Source organism: Carcharodon carcharias, chromosome 9 (assembly GCF_017639515.1).
Source record: "Carcharodon carcharias isolate sCarCar2 chromosome 9, sCarCar2.pri, whole genome shotgun sequence".
In the NCBI taxonomy this organism is placed as follows: Eukaryota; Metazoa; Chordata; class Chondrichthyes; order Lamniformes; family Lamnidae; genus Carcharodon; species Carcharodon carcharias.
Genome location: NC_054475.1, coordinates 57,816,856 through 57,831,824, shown reverse-complemented (window position 1 = coordinate 57,831,824; position 14,969 = coordinate 57,816,856). Strand labels below are relative to the sequence as shown.

Below are 14,969 nucleotides of genomic sequence, written 5' to 3'. Positions count from 1 at the left end.
AGTCAATAGACTTTTGGCTGGCTTGCCGGATCTGCTGCAGGGGATCCCTAGCAGCTGGCATAGAAAATCCCACCCTGAGCGTCTGCACAGCACCCAAAGAATTCTCATTCTAGAGTTTTGCCCAAAATGTTCTGAAGAATTGCATTATAACAGATATTTATTTATCCCTTGGGGACCTATCTGATATTTTTACCTTCCAATTATAACAAATGTAGCCAAACTGTGAAGAATTTATACATACCATAAAGCTGGGGTGGCTCTGCAAGGCAGTACCCATCTGAGAGAGCTAAGTGGCTGTGTGCAGCCATGTTGGCCTCTGAACCTGTCCAGTGTTTCATTCATATACTGATTACTCTTCAGAGATTTTTAAAAATTCCTTGATAGACACTGTAAAAAGAGGAAAGCCGGTCATAACAAATTTTAATTATTCAGATTGAAATGCTACAACAGTAAAAATGTGAACACTATTATCCAAAAGTAGTGTATCCTGCATAATAGCTACCTACCTGCAAATTGGACCAACTGTAAATCAATTTAGAATCACTTTTTCTCATTTATGTTTTATGTTTCTTTTATAAAACTCCATTCTATAACAAGTAAACAATCCTTTATTATTGTACTTCTGATCGATCACAGATTGCATTGGGATGGAATTTGATTTCAGTCCAATTTCATTTGGTCACCAAAAAACCCCACAAGCAGTAGGAAGAGAATCTAAGAATAAGTAAATTCATGGGATGTGAGGGTTGCTGGTAAGGCCAGCATTTATTACCCATTCATAATTGCCCTTCAGAAAATGGTGGTGATCCTGTTCTTGAACTGATTCAATGGCCTGAGTTTTACCTTTGGCAGGCGTGCATGATTGGTGGGCCTGGGAATTGGCTGCTGCCTGCAATCGGTCCCCAAATGCAATTTCATGTTGGCAGGCCAATTAAGGCCTGCCCAGTGTGAAAGACGGCTCCTCACTGGTCGGGAAGGGCCATGCGGGACCCTGCCTGACCCTAGTCCAATAGCGACCTAGCAGCTGGTTTAAAAATGGCACAGCCCCTTGAAAGCTTCCACAGAAGAACATTTGTTCTGCATAAGCAAACTCAAGTGATAGAGTCGAGTGTGGCTAGAGATGCCAGGCGGGAGAGCAGGTCAGGTGGGCACTCTGGCCTTCCTCCATTTTTCGGATGAATGCCTTGCAGTCCTCCTGGAGGAGGTGGCTGCCAGGAGGGACACCTTGTCCCTAGAGATGGGAGGAGGAGGCCAACGCACCTCACATAGAGGGCTTGGGAGGAGGTGGCAGCGCTGGTAAGCAGCCATGTCATGGTGCGGCACACATGGATGCTGTGCCAGAAGAGGTTCAATGACCTGTTGTGCTCAGGAACGGTGAGTACCGTGTTAGCATGGGTCAGTGTGCAGAAGTGTTAAGGTATAGCAGCCACCCCACCCCAGCCCCCACCATGGACCTCAGGAGCGCTAGAGTCTCAGTGCCAACTGTCAGTCACACCGGAGCTGGCCAAGGGCGTGAGCCCTGGCTGCTTGGACTGAGTGCCTTGCGGCTCGAGGGCCATTGACTCAGATGTGCCCTGCGAGGTGTTCTTCAGGTGCAGGTAGAGAGTGGACTAATCAATGTCTTTTCAGGAGAAAACAAGCCATGACCCATTGGAGAGGTCATGGACAGGTTAAGGCCCACCCAACCTATGGCTGCTCACCAGGTTTGAGCAGGATGCCCATGAGCTGGAGATGGGCACGCTCCATGTGCAACTGGGTGTGGAGAAGCGGGGGTGCCAGATGAAGGTAAAAGTGCAGTGCACAGAGGTGATAATTTCAGATTATGCATCCATTCAATGTAGCCTCTTCATTGATGGGAGCCTCAAACCTGGAGTCCCTATTGATCATTGAAAGACGATGGCACCATAATGCAGATTTCCATTGTCTCACCAGGGTACCTGGCATGCACTGTGACAGTGTGGTGACTTTAACTAACAACATGCTCTTGTTCTCCCTTTCATATTCGCTAGCATGCACTTGCTCTCTGGACCCCAAAGAGTCACGTTGACGTTGGAGGACCATCGGGCTTCTTTTGTCATACCCGCTCTCTGAACCCCAAAAGCAAAGAGCTGGCACTCTTCAAGGAATAGGAAGCTGTTGGGAAATGATGGCTGCCAAAGGGAGGAAACATGCTGCCCCCAGATTTACTGATGCCTCCCTCAAGAGCTTACTGGATGTTGTGGAGGCCCACTGCGATGTCCTCTACCCCCACACTGGGCAAGGGCCAGCAAACAAGGGCATCAAACCTGTATGGGAGGCAATGGCAGCTGTGCTCAGTGCCAATGCCCTGCAAAAGAGGACAGCAACCCAGCGCCAAAAAAGGATGACTAATCTTGTCTGTTCCGCCAGGGTAAGTCACTCTCAGCTCACACATACACAAACCCATCACACATCCATAGAGATCTCACTCACTGCCAGTTTAAGAAAATTCATTATTCACTCTCTCACACACACAGCTTCATTGCCCTCATCCCATCCATGGCACCAATCACTACTCACACATGCTAGGCATACATATCATCTGACCTGGCAGGCATCCTACTTACACTCTCTCCATCTGTATTCATGCAGGACAAGTTGGCACACAACAAAAGGGAGAGGCCGCAGACTGGTAGAGGAATGCCTGAAGTCAAGGTCCTCATGGTCTTTGAAAATAGAGTCATCCAGCTGACTGGTGAAGATCTGGACCATTCCTGTGCTGACGGTGAGGTTGGCAGTGCTAAACCAAGTGAGGGAACAGTCGTGCAACATCCATCAGACTGCCATGCTGTGAGTGATGTGTCCTGTTCCGCAGTCCCCTGCTGTGCATTAATTATTTCTCCTTGCTTTCGCAGGCACTTCTGGGAAGCAGCCGACGGAATCCATGACCCAGGTCTTTGACTCAAGCTCTGACGACACCTCAGGAGAGGAATCTGCTGAAACGGTCATTGAAGACCTGTCACAGTGCTCACCCACATCCTCCACCAGTGCAGAGACACACATCTCGGTGGGACCAAGCTTTAGAGTAGCCATGGGGTCATAATCTGGTTAGCACATCACACTGTCTGATCCACAGCAAGTGGCGCAGGGACTTTCAAGTTTCTGGCATTGAAGGACTGCTGGAGACCAGAAATCTGCTGAGTCCAAGTCAGATGTGGAGTCACTGGATTCGGTCATGTCACAGTTGCTGGAGCTGCATAGGCAAGCTCAGGAACATCAGGAAGAGATGTCTGCTACATTCTTCAGATTGCAAGGAACGATGGAGGACTCCTTCCACCTTCAGTCTGAGGTGATAATGCCGGCATGCCAATGCACTGAGGTCAGCACTGGTAGGATGGAGACTGCCATGGACACCTTGGTCCAGGACATCGGTCCTGCACTGCTGTGCGGGCTCAACTCCACCGCTGACACCATAGTTGGCCCCCAACGGTGTCAACACGAGAGGGGTGCAGGGCAACTTGATCACACTCCAGCTTCCCCTTCTCCTCAAAGAGTCAGCCAAGGGCCCTCAGGCATCGATAGGGAAGAAGATCAGCAGGAGCATACCCCAGGGCCATCCACCCAGGTGACTCCAGGAGTGTCCAGCCCATCCAAATTCCATCTTCCTATGATCTTGGCAGCTCCAACTCCACAGGCTGAGAGGGTGCAACTGTCACATAGCAGGAGCCCGAAAGGAGGCTGGGGACCTCCAGGTCTTGGCCATTCAGAGGATGCCCGCCATGGTCATCAAAGACAGGGTGTAGCAGTCAGCAGGCTGCCTCTACCTTGCTATGGATGTTGGGAGAGCACCAAGATGTAATGACAGTGTTAGGAAGGTTAAGATGTAGTTGCACAGCCTGGGCACAGGTATTTATCACTTGTACATAATGTTCACATTGTTAATAAACCCCCAAGCACATTTCCACTGCCTATGGCTCCCTGTTATGATGAGCAGTGTTCATGTCACTCAGATGTGAAACCTTGGTTCCTGCACAAGATAAAAGCAGGTGTCTCAGTCCAGGGCCACTTCTCTGTGCTTTGTGCAACCCTCCCAGCACACTGATGATGCACCTTCACTGTCACTAGACACATCAGTAATATCTGCACCTCAATGGGGTTTATCATTGCCGCCAGAATGTCCTGGGCTGGCGGCACAGAGTTCTGTCATTCTCTCTGTGCTCCCAGCACCTTTGAGGTGGGGCTGCCCATTCCATCAGCATCATTGTCCGGGTACAGTGTGGTCCTGAAGGATTCAGCTCATGAAGGATGCCATAGATCAGGACAAGCTAAAGTTTCACCACTGCATCTCCATGATATGACCCTGTTCACAGAGCGCAAGCGATCTGCCATCAGCCAGACAGGAGACAGACATTCATGTAAGCTATGTGAGGGTCTGTAGAGTGTCCCCACTGCATGTTGTCATCATCCTCCTGGAATGTAGGAACTATGGGCATCTGCTGTGTCTCCATGACAGGACCAGAGTCAACCGTTCATGGATGCAATGTGAGGATCTATGGTGTCTCCTCACTGCATGTCGTCATCATTCTCTATGAATCTAGCGGATATGCAGACCTCCCGAGCACGCCTGCCTCATCTGGCCAGTGCGATGGCCTCATTGCCTTCATCCTCGCCTTTGAGGACCTCCTCACCCTTATCCCCGTCGATGTCCTCCTTATCGGAGGAAACATGCAGCTCCTCCATCTCCTCCTCAGCCAGCTCCTCCCCCTGTTGCAGTGCCAGGTTGTGAAGGGCGCAACAGGCGGTGATGATGCATGACAACCTCTGTGGACTATTTGCAGGCTCCACCAGACCGGTCCAAGCATACGAACCTCATTTTCAACATTCCGATGCTTTGCTCAACCAAGGTGTGAGTTGCAGCATGAGCCTTGTTATAGCGTTGCTCTGCTGCAGTCTGAGGCCATTGTGTGGGTGTCGTCAGCCACAACCTCTGTGGGTAGCCCTTGTCCCCGAGGAGCCAAACCTGCAGCCTCTCTGGACCTGGAAGACCTACTGAGAATGTAGGAGTCATGGACACTCCCTGGGAACTGTGCACAGACCTGCAGGATGCGTCTGTGTTGGCTGCACACCAGCCGAACATTTAGCGAGTGGAAGGTCTTGGGATAGATGTAGTTGACCGCTTGTTGCGACGGAGATCTGAGTGCCATGTGAGTGCAGTTGACGACAACCTGCACCTGTGGGAAACCTGAGATCTGAGCAAATTCCAGCACTCTTGCTTCCTGGCTTTCCTGATCCTGAGTGAAATGCACAAAGTTCTGAGCCTTCATGAAGATGGCGTCTGTAACCTCATGGATGCATTTGTGGGTGGAGGCTTACTATATCCCACAGAGGTCACCTGTGGAGCCCTGAAAGGAGCCACTGACGTAAAAATTGAGTACTGTGGTCACTTTCATGGCCACTGGCAGTGGATGCCCTCCATGTCCATGTGGCGCCAAATCCTCCAGCAGGGTTTCCTGCCTGTCCCTCATAACGCTAAACACCCCTAGCAATCAAAAATCTGCCTAATTCAGCCTTGAATATATTCAATGATCCAGCCTCCACTGCACTCTGTGGGAGAGAATTACAAAGATTAAGAACCATCTGAGTGAAGAAATTCCTCCTCATCTCAGTCTTAAGTGAGAGAGCTCTTCGTTTTAAACTGTGGGCCCTTGTTCTAGATTCCCCCAAAAGAGGAAACACCCTCCCAGCATGTGACCAACCAGTTTCCTGGACATGCGCAGTTTTTGGTGACACTAGTTTCAGTCATCTGTAGGAATGACATGCGCCGCCTGTAAACCCTGGGTCTAACTAGTCGCCGACCAGCGATGGTTTGCTGTGGCTCTTCATTGGTGTGTGCGGGAGCCCCAGCCGCCCCTTCTTCCTGATGGTGCTACTCCTCCCTCTGCCCAGCCAGACGCATCTGTCGCTCTCTTTTCCTCGTCTCCGCTCTCTATAAGCTATGATGCAGACGGCTAGGTCACCAGGATACATGCTCCTGATGTACTTCTCACTTCTAACCTAATAATGAAGCCACTGAAAATGATTTAGCCTAGGAAACTGCCATGATAAACACCTATAGCGATATCCTGGGATGAAGGTGATTGTCCTTCAACAGCCTCAATCATCTTCCTTTGTGCTAGGCATCACTCCAATCAGTGAAGAACTTTCCCCCGATTCTCATTGAATTTAATTTTGCTAGGGCCCCTTGATGCCACACTTGGTCAAATGCTGTCTTTATGTCAAGGGCAGTCACTCTCAAATCACCTCTGGAGTTCTGCTCTTTGTGCATGTTCGAACCAAGGCTGTGACAAGGTTCTGCTGAACCATTCAAGCATTGTTCAGCACGCTATTGCTAAATGTTGCTTTACAGCATTTCGGCAATGCTTTCCATCCCTTTGCTGATGATTGAGAATAGTCAATTTTTCCAACTCTAACCAAGGGCACTGAATCAATTGCAATACTTTTACTGCCACTTTGGTTGAGACCAGTTATCTCATGCAATTGCTTATTTAGGCTGGTGTAAAACAAGCACTTAAGTGTCCAATATTGATGTTGTGCATATGCATATTCTGTGCTGGAAGTGCACTGCCTGCCATATAGTAAAGTGTGAAGTATAGTTGGCCAGGATTCACTTCTAAAATAGGTACATATAAATAAGAGGCCCAATGCCTGCTTGAAATCCATTTCCTGATTGTGGACTGCTCTGAGCAGCAGGTTTGTTGTGTTCAGGCTACCCAATCTAACTAAAGGAAGCACGAGACCACAACCAAGCATTCTTGAATGTGAATCTCAGAGGTGCAGGAGCCCTCCACCTGGCTCCAGCATCCATGTTGATTCCTCCCCATTGCCCCTGTTGCCTTCCCTTCTTCTCATCTACTCCTTCCATGTGCCAATCACCTACCACCCTTCCTGATTGTCTCACATGCCTCCCATCCTCTCAACGTCTATCTGAGATACACTTCCAGTGACAGGGTAACTTAAAATTTAAATCATCTTCATCAGCGAGCTGGATAAGTGTACACAGCAGCAGTCTGCAATATGCCACTGTAGTTTATATGAGGCCAGATATAGATTATATCTCTGGACTACCCGTTGTAGCACAGGGGTTGCTCCTTGTTTCCTATCTGAGTTGATTAAGCCTACACTATTCAAGTTCATCCCCTTGGTCTATGGCTCACCTACTCATCAATTATATTCACTGAGCCATATGAAGCACCTGCTGTTCTTATCCTCACCCTGACACCTATACAAACATAACTTCAACCTATATGTACAAGAATGACCAAGCATCCACCAGTCATGGTACTGTTGAGCAATACACTAATTAATCCCTTAAGGATAGTCAGCATGTTCTCTTTGGGCTCTGCTTTCTTACTTCAGTGGCCCTGTTTACATTGCACAATCTCACAGTGATAAACTTGCACAGTTCCAGCCCTGTGTATCCAAAGTGCCCTCTGTTGCTTTCTAAATATACAACTTTTTTGTGCTCATTATAGTGATAGATAGCATTGCTGGGAATTGGTATAAACAAATCTATTTATTTTCTCACCAAGTATCTACTCCGTCGGGTTAGGTATGGCACAGGCCTTGCATTGTCCAACTTGAGAACAGCACACACAGATGTACTGGTGTGACATTTCTATTCCCCACACTTTATTACCTTTCTGTTTGAGCAAAATCGAAATACCTTTGTGCTGTGGGTTTATGCCCATTGACACATGCACTTAACTGAGACTGCTAAGGACTATTACTGCTAGTTTTCTGAACTAGATGGAAGGACAGTGTGCAAATCTATTCCAGTGCTCAGGCCATGGAGTCATCTATGGTATATTGCAAAAGGTACATGGGTTGCATAATCGATTTTCATCTTAAATTATCGACCCTGGCCTGTTATGTTTCCCTGTCACACAAGTAAATGGCACTCAGGTAGGTCTTGCAATGTTAATTTGATGAGCTGCTTGTCATGACTTCCTGTCAAAGCATCAGATGGTGCTCTATTATTTTTCCTCAAAAATCTTTCAACATGTTTTCTGAAAAAAGTCATGTCCCCTATTTTTTCTGGAAATCTTAAATTTTAAATGCCTAAGTATGCTTTTAAGTAAATAAGCCAGAATTTTACATGTTAGATTCGGGCGCACGGCTGACCCAGGAGAATGTTAAATCTTGTGTGTTGACGTCTGGTATGCACCTCGCACTTGTGTGATAATACGGTTGGTGGGCGGACACAGGAGTCACCATACTGCACCACGCCATGCTGCACGTCACGACACTCCATCATGCCATATTCTACCGAACAATTCTGCACCACACCATACTGCATCTAGCCATATTGCAGCACAGCATGTTGCAACACACCATGCTGCACCACACCATGCTGCACATCACAACACTCCATCGTGCCATATTCTACCGAACCATTCTGCACCACACCGTACTGCACCCAGCCATACTGCAGCACAGCATGTTGCAACACACCATGCTGCACCACACCATGTTGCACCACACCATGTCATACCACACCATACCGCACCAAACCATGCTGTACCACACCATACTGCATCACAAAATGTTGCACCGTGCCATGTTGCACTGCACCATGCTGCACCACAACATGCCATGCCACACCATACCGCACCACACCATACCGCACCACACCATGCTGCACCATACCATGCTGCACCACAAAATGCTGCATCACACCGTGCCGCACCACAAAATGCTGCACCATACCATGCTGCACCACACATACTGCGCCACGAAATGCTGCACCACACCACCATGCCGTACCACACCACACTGCACCACACCAAGCTGTACCACATCATGCTGCACCACACCATCCTGCACCACACCCTAATGCACCACACAATGCTGCATGATTCTATGCTGCACCACAAAATGCTGCACCACACCACCATGCCGTACCACACCACACTGCATCACACCAAGCTGTACCACATCATGCTGCACCACACCATCCTGCACCACACCCTAATGCACCACACAATGCTGCATGATTCTATACCACACCACAGAATGCTTCACCACACCATGCCGCACCACACATTGCTGCACTACATCATATTGCACCAAACCATAATGCACCACACAATGCTGCATGATTCTATGCTGCACCACACCATACTGCACCACAGCATGCTACACCACACCATGCTGCACCAAACCATGCTGGACCACATGATACTGCACCACACCATACTGTGCCACGTGTTAAAACAAGCACTTTTTTTAAACCTCACGCAACCTTGATAGCTTCTAGCAATGGACGACACAAATTCTGCGTACAGGTAATCGAGCTGTACTGGGCAGTCACCTGGTGGGCAGCCTGGTAAGATACTAGACTCCTTCAATCCACATCCTGTGACACTGCAATATCACTAGACTCATTGCAACACTCACCATTCCAATCTTGGCCACCAGTGGTCCCTTCTACCCATCATAATACTTCTCCTGTACATCACCTTTGCTTTCTGCCACTGGTTTCCTCTCCTCTCTACCTGTTTTCCCCACCGTTACCCACTTCATGTCCATCAGTTTTCACTCCTGTCCATTTACTGTCCATCCTTTATCATCTGGTTGCCTCCCTGCTCAACAATATTCCCTATATTCATCCAGTTTTCCTTCATTTCCACAAGTTTGAATATAACCTGCCATCTTCTTGACTAGAAATTAATTAAAAAAAATAAACGCTCTTTAAAAATTAAGGTTTGTGTGATTATGGGCCTTGACTAGTGGAAAGAAGAGCCAATGGTCTGCTATTATTGGGGTGGCAGGTGGCAGACTGGATGCAGTGGGAATTCTCTGACAAGTTCTTTGATATCAGCGGTCAGATATATTTTATTATTAAGAAACTTGAATAAAGCGCAAAGTCCCATAAGATAGAACACTCTCAAGGTTGAAAGAACAGAAAGCAGAGAAAAGAATTTATGGGCAGGCGGGTGCGCATCCGACCTGATTGGGCGTAAAATCGCGCAAGAAGACATTAGGCGAGCACCATGACAGCATCCCGCACGCATGCGATATTTTGCTTGGGGGGGCGCCTGCAAAAGTCAGAAACATGCCCGCCGACAATTAAGAGAGCAATTAAGCCCATTAACGGCGCAATAGTCCCTGATATTTTGTGGTCTGTCCAACCTTACGGTTGGCGGACGGCGAATCAGCACTTTGCATTTTTCATGAAATCTCATCCAAGGGTGGGGTGAATTTTCTGGTATTAAATAAAATAAAAAATAAAAGTCTACGGACAGCATTTTTATCAAGTATATGCTCAGGTGCCTGATTGTGATACTTGGACGTTTTTTTCCTGATTTTCAAAGCTTTACTTCATGGTTTTCGGGTCTGCAGCTTATGAGGCAGCTCTCTGCCTTCAGGGAGCCTTCCCTCAATGCCTGCCCGCTCCTGTGAAAACGTCATTGCTAGCCAGTGTGAGATTGCGGTCAGGGGCCGATCGCAGTCGGCAGTTCATTTCCCGGCCGCTCCCAGGCCTGCCAATTGCGCACGCCCAACTTGCTGAAAATTCAGGCCTATGTTTCTAAACTTCTTTCATGTTTACTAGGCCCCAAAGTGTGTTCACATTCAATTATTAACCTCTGACGTATAGTCACTAATGTTCTGTAGGAATGCCCAGCTGCCAGTTTATTTAAAGTATGATGCCAGCAAAAGAGATAAACAACCAGTTAATCTGCTTTTTGTGTTATTGGTTGAGGCAAAATGTAAAGCAGGTCACTATGAGATCATCCTGCTCTTCTCAAAATGCTGTTGTAAGCCCTTTCACATCTCAGCTGAAAGATAGCACCCTCAACAACACAGCACCCTCTCAGAGCTGTACTGAAATATTGCGAGTAGGTTTTATATTCAAAAGCTGGAATGAGGTTTGAATCCTTAACCTTCTAGCCTTGGAAAGGAAAGTGTTGCCAATGAGTCAAACTGATACAATAAAGGCTATTATTTCAAGAGGTAAATATATCAAAACCAGTTCTGGGTGAAACCCACCCCAGATTTGGATTTGATCTGATACTTTTTCAGGATTTGAGTATCCATGCTATTTATAATAATCAAAGTTGGGATTTGGGGATTACTTCAACCTTCATTGTGGCTTGATGAAAGGGATTTGCTCAGTTACTCATTGTTCCTAACGTCACTCACGGGTAGTAATGGAGTTAATTTACTGAAAGTCACTGACGCTGATTTTCATATTCCAAATTCTGAGGATTAAATGTCTGAGCATTGGTTTTTGATCTTTAGTGCACTGAAGGAATGAAGCAATCTGTTCAAAAGCCCATTTCAGATTCTGTTTCTTTTTACTAAATATATAATAAGCATTGCCAAATGCTTGAGGCTTGGAAACTCTGTTTTATAACAGTCCAGAGCAACACAAAGCCTTGCCAAGTAATTTTCATCTTTGTTGAGAAATGAGCTGTGGAAAGTATAGAAGAAGGGTTTCTCATCAGTTCAGAGTGGCTCCTTTCATTCAGCCAGCCAGCTTGAGGTTGATAATTGGGATAAATATTGAACTTCTCTTTTTAAAACGGGCACATTGGGAACAATTTTCGAAAACAACATCCTGTGCCCAAAGGGTGCTGGATAGACATTCAACCCAATATTGGGTCAGGTTGTTTTTCAGGGTTTCCTAATAGCTACCTAAAACAGGCATTAGGCTTCTTAAATTGTCAGTTTTAGGACCCCTTTGCTAAACTGTATATCGTAGCCGATCTGGCTCTGCCCAGGATTCTTAAGCAGTCAGTGTGACTGAAGCTAAAAAATAATTAATGCTGTTTTGGAGCTAGGAAGAGCAGGATTCCACCTCTAACTCTATATCACCAGTAAACTGATCAACCATTCCACCATTGCCACTCCACACTCCTTTCCCAGGAGTTACCTTCTGGCTGTTGCTGTTATGTAGTCAACTCAATATTTGTTTTTTTTTTCCTTTTCTTCAGAAAGGTTAGCTACCTGTGGAATCTTGATGGGCTCACTCAAAAAATGTGAATGAGGCCTGAGATCCAATCTTGGGCCCCCCACATGGGCCAACCAGCTCAGTCCATGTGTAGCACCCATTCCCTGCCTCAAACAACCCTAAAGGTATATAAAACCCATAATTGTAGAGTAAAGGGTTAACATCAGGAGCAGCTGATATTAATGTAACTGCTGATGTAACTATGATGCAACTTCACATGATGAATTGACTGAGATTTGGAGAGATGCAGAAGTACAACCTCATGTAGGGTTACTGAAATATACATAGAGATGTAAATAAGAATAGCTTTTTATGAATAGCAGTCTATGGTAGTATCCTTAGGGTAACATGCAAACCCTAAAGAAATCCCATCTGGATCCCAAACCCATTACGAAACATGGTGAAACTGCCACCCCAATGCAAGCCAAACTACTGAAGCAGAAACAGATCCAGAGCTTAGGACAAGCATGGAGTCTACATTGCCACTCCCAGAACCTTTCTGAAGTGCTGAAGATTCACAACAGACTCAACATTGAGATAAATGGAGGAAGAGATTTTCCAGATATCGAATAGCTTCATGTTTGCATAAGAAGGAACAAAAGGATCAGGTCAGCACTTTATTCTATGCAGTAGGAGCTATTGCAGACAACATAATAACAAGACAGAGGAAGCTTCAGGCTCATAAGATATAGTCCTCCAAGCATTTGATTCATTCTTTAGTGTTCAAAAAAATGTAATCATCATAGACTAGACAAAAATTGCTACTACAGGATCTTCAGAGTTAAATTAATACATGACTGCATAATGGTTGGGGCCTTAGATAAAACCCTATCAGATCTATTGCAAACAAGGGAAGATTTAAATCTTAAAAAGGCAGTACAAATAGCAGCACAGATTGAGTTTAAGAAGCAAAACCCGAGCGGTTATTCATGGGGAAAGGGAAGTGCCTTGGAAAAGACTGAATGAGGCCATTTAATATGTCGGCCAGAAAAGAGAAAGCGCGTTGAAGTAAAAGCCTACAATATTGGGGGAAAGCGCACCAACCGCTATCTTGTGATGCTCTCAGTGTGGTAGGGAAATCCTGCACAAGTGGGAAGAATACCCAACTGGGGAGCAGAGTGTCACAACTGTGGAAAGTTAGGACATTTAAAATCGTCTGCTAGTCTAAAATACAAGTAGCTCACAGTAGAAAGGAGAAACTAACAAGACCAAGTCAAATCCAAGAAGCGGAAGAGCCACTGAATAAAACAAATAACCTTCCTAGGAGAAGTAAATAAACCAGAAAATAACTGTTGGAGCGTTAAATTAGAAATTGATGGCCACCCTACAGAATTCAAGATAGATATTGGCACAGGTGTTTCAGTATTAACTAATGAATTAAAATGGCTTAAAAATATCACATTACAGCCATCTTCCATTCAGTTGCAAGGTCCAGGAGGGATTACACTGAAAGTAATAGGCCAACACGGCAGGACTTTTAGGCCGCCGTGTGGACATGATCGGTGGGCCCGGGAATGGCTGGGGGCTGGACCGCTGCCTGCAATCAGCCATCTACTATGGTTTCACGTAGGCTGGCCAATTAACGGCTAGCCAGCGTGAAGTGAGTGCCGAAATGCCTGGTACTGCCAGGGTGGGGGTGGGCACTGACCTAAGCGTGGCTGCAGGCAAGCATTGAATGAAAGCTCCCTGAAGGCAGAGAGCTGTCTCAGGAAGCGGAAAACTTCAAAACAATTAAATAAAGATTTTAAAATCAGGAGAAAATTGTCCACACCTCACAATCAGTCACCTGATCATATACATGATGAAAATTCTGCCCATATATTTTTATTTTTTTAAATTTAATAACGGAAACCTTATCCTGCCCTTGGATGAGGTTTCAGCAAAAATGCAAAGTCCGCCTGGCAGATCCGCCTGTTCGCCAACCGTAAGGCTGGATGGACCAGGAAAAATTGGAGGCAATTGGAACTTTAACTTTAATTGTCTTCTTAATTGTTGGCAGATGCACTTCTGACACTCGCGAGCACCCGCCAACCGAAATATCATGCAAGCACAGGATGATGTCAGGACACTTGCCCAATACCATCCCACACGATTTTGCATCCGATCGGGTCAGGCACGTGCCTGCTCACCGACCTAAAAATCCTGCCCTAAAATACAAGAGTAAAGAAATTATTGAACCCTGTATGCTATACAGAACCAGGAGTCATCATTATTGAGCAGAAAAACATGCTTGAAGTTGAGGCTGATTTATAAGGCTGATGAAATTGCTGATGAACAGTCCAGTAATGTATTCAGCGTATTCAGAAATGCATTCCTATCCCTATTTTCAGGCTTAGGAAAGCTGAAAACAGAATATCATGTAACCCTAAGGGTGAATGCTCGGCTTATACATCTCTTCACAGTGAGGAAGGACCCTCACCCACTCTTAGACAAAGTCAAGAGTGAGATTGAGTACATGTCACAACAAAGGGTCACCTGTCCAGTAACAATCCCAGCAAAGTGGTGTACTGGAATGGTCACAGTAAAGGCCAATCATTCAATTAGAATCTGCCTGGACTTGACTCAATTAAACAAGTCAGTAAAGCACGAAATCCACCCGATGGTATCAATGAATAAAAATCTCTCCAAATTAACAAAAAACACCTTCTTCACAAAATTGGATGCAAACAAGGGCTTTTATCAATTGGACAAAGAATCCAAATTGTTAACATCTTCTATCACCCCATTTGGCCATTATTGTTTTAGCAGCTTACCATTCAGAATTGCTTCTTCACTTTAGATATTCCAAAGAACGATGTCTCAGACCTTGGAAAGCATGGAAGGAGTAAAATGCTTTATGGACTACATTCTTGTACATGGTTCATCGAGGAAAGAACATGACCGTCGAGTGAGAGCAATCCTCAAGGTTCTACAAGAAGCAGGTTTGACATTGAATAACAAACGTACATTTGCAAAGCCTATGGTAAAGCTCTTAGGCCGCATTGTGCAAGCTTCAGGA

General features: G+C 46.0%; 1 protein-coding gene across 4 annotated transcripts in view; it reads right to left on the bottom strand.

The window, feature by feature from the left end:
• The window catches only part of LOC121282125 (bile acid receptor-like), a 187,439-nt gene that overhangs the window by 96,322 nt on the left and 76,148 nt on the right, over positions 1–14,969 (bottom strand). For all 4 annotated transcript variants that reach the window (XM_041195611.1, XM_041195613.1, XM_041195614.1 and 1 more), the window contains exon 2: positions 242–387. In XM_041195611.1, coding sequence (XP_041051545.1) covers positions 242–338 — 97 coding nt within the window. In that variant the 5' untranslated portion in view covers positions 339–387. The remainder of the gene's footprint in view (positions 1–241; positions 388–14,969) is intronic.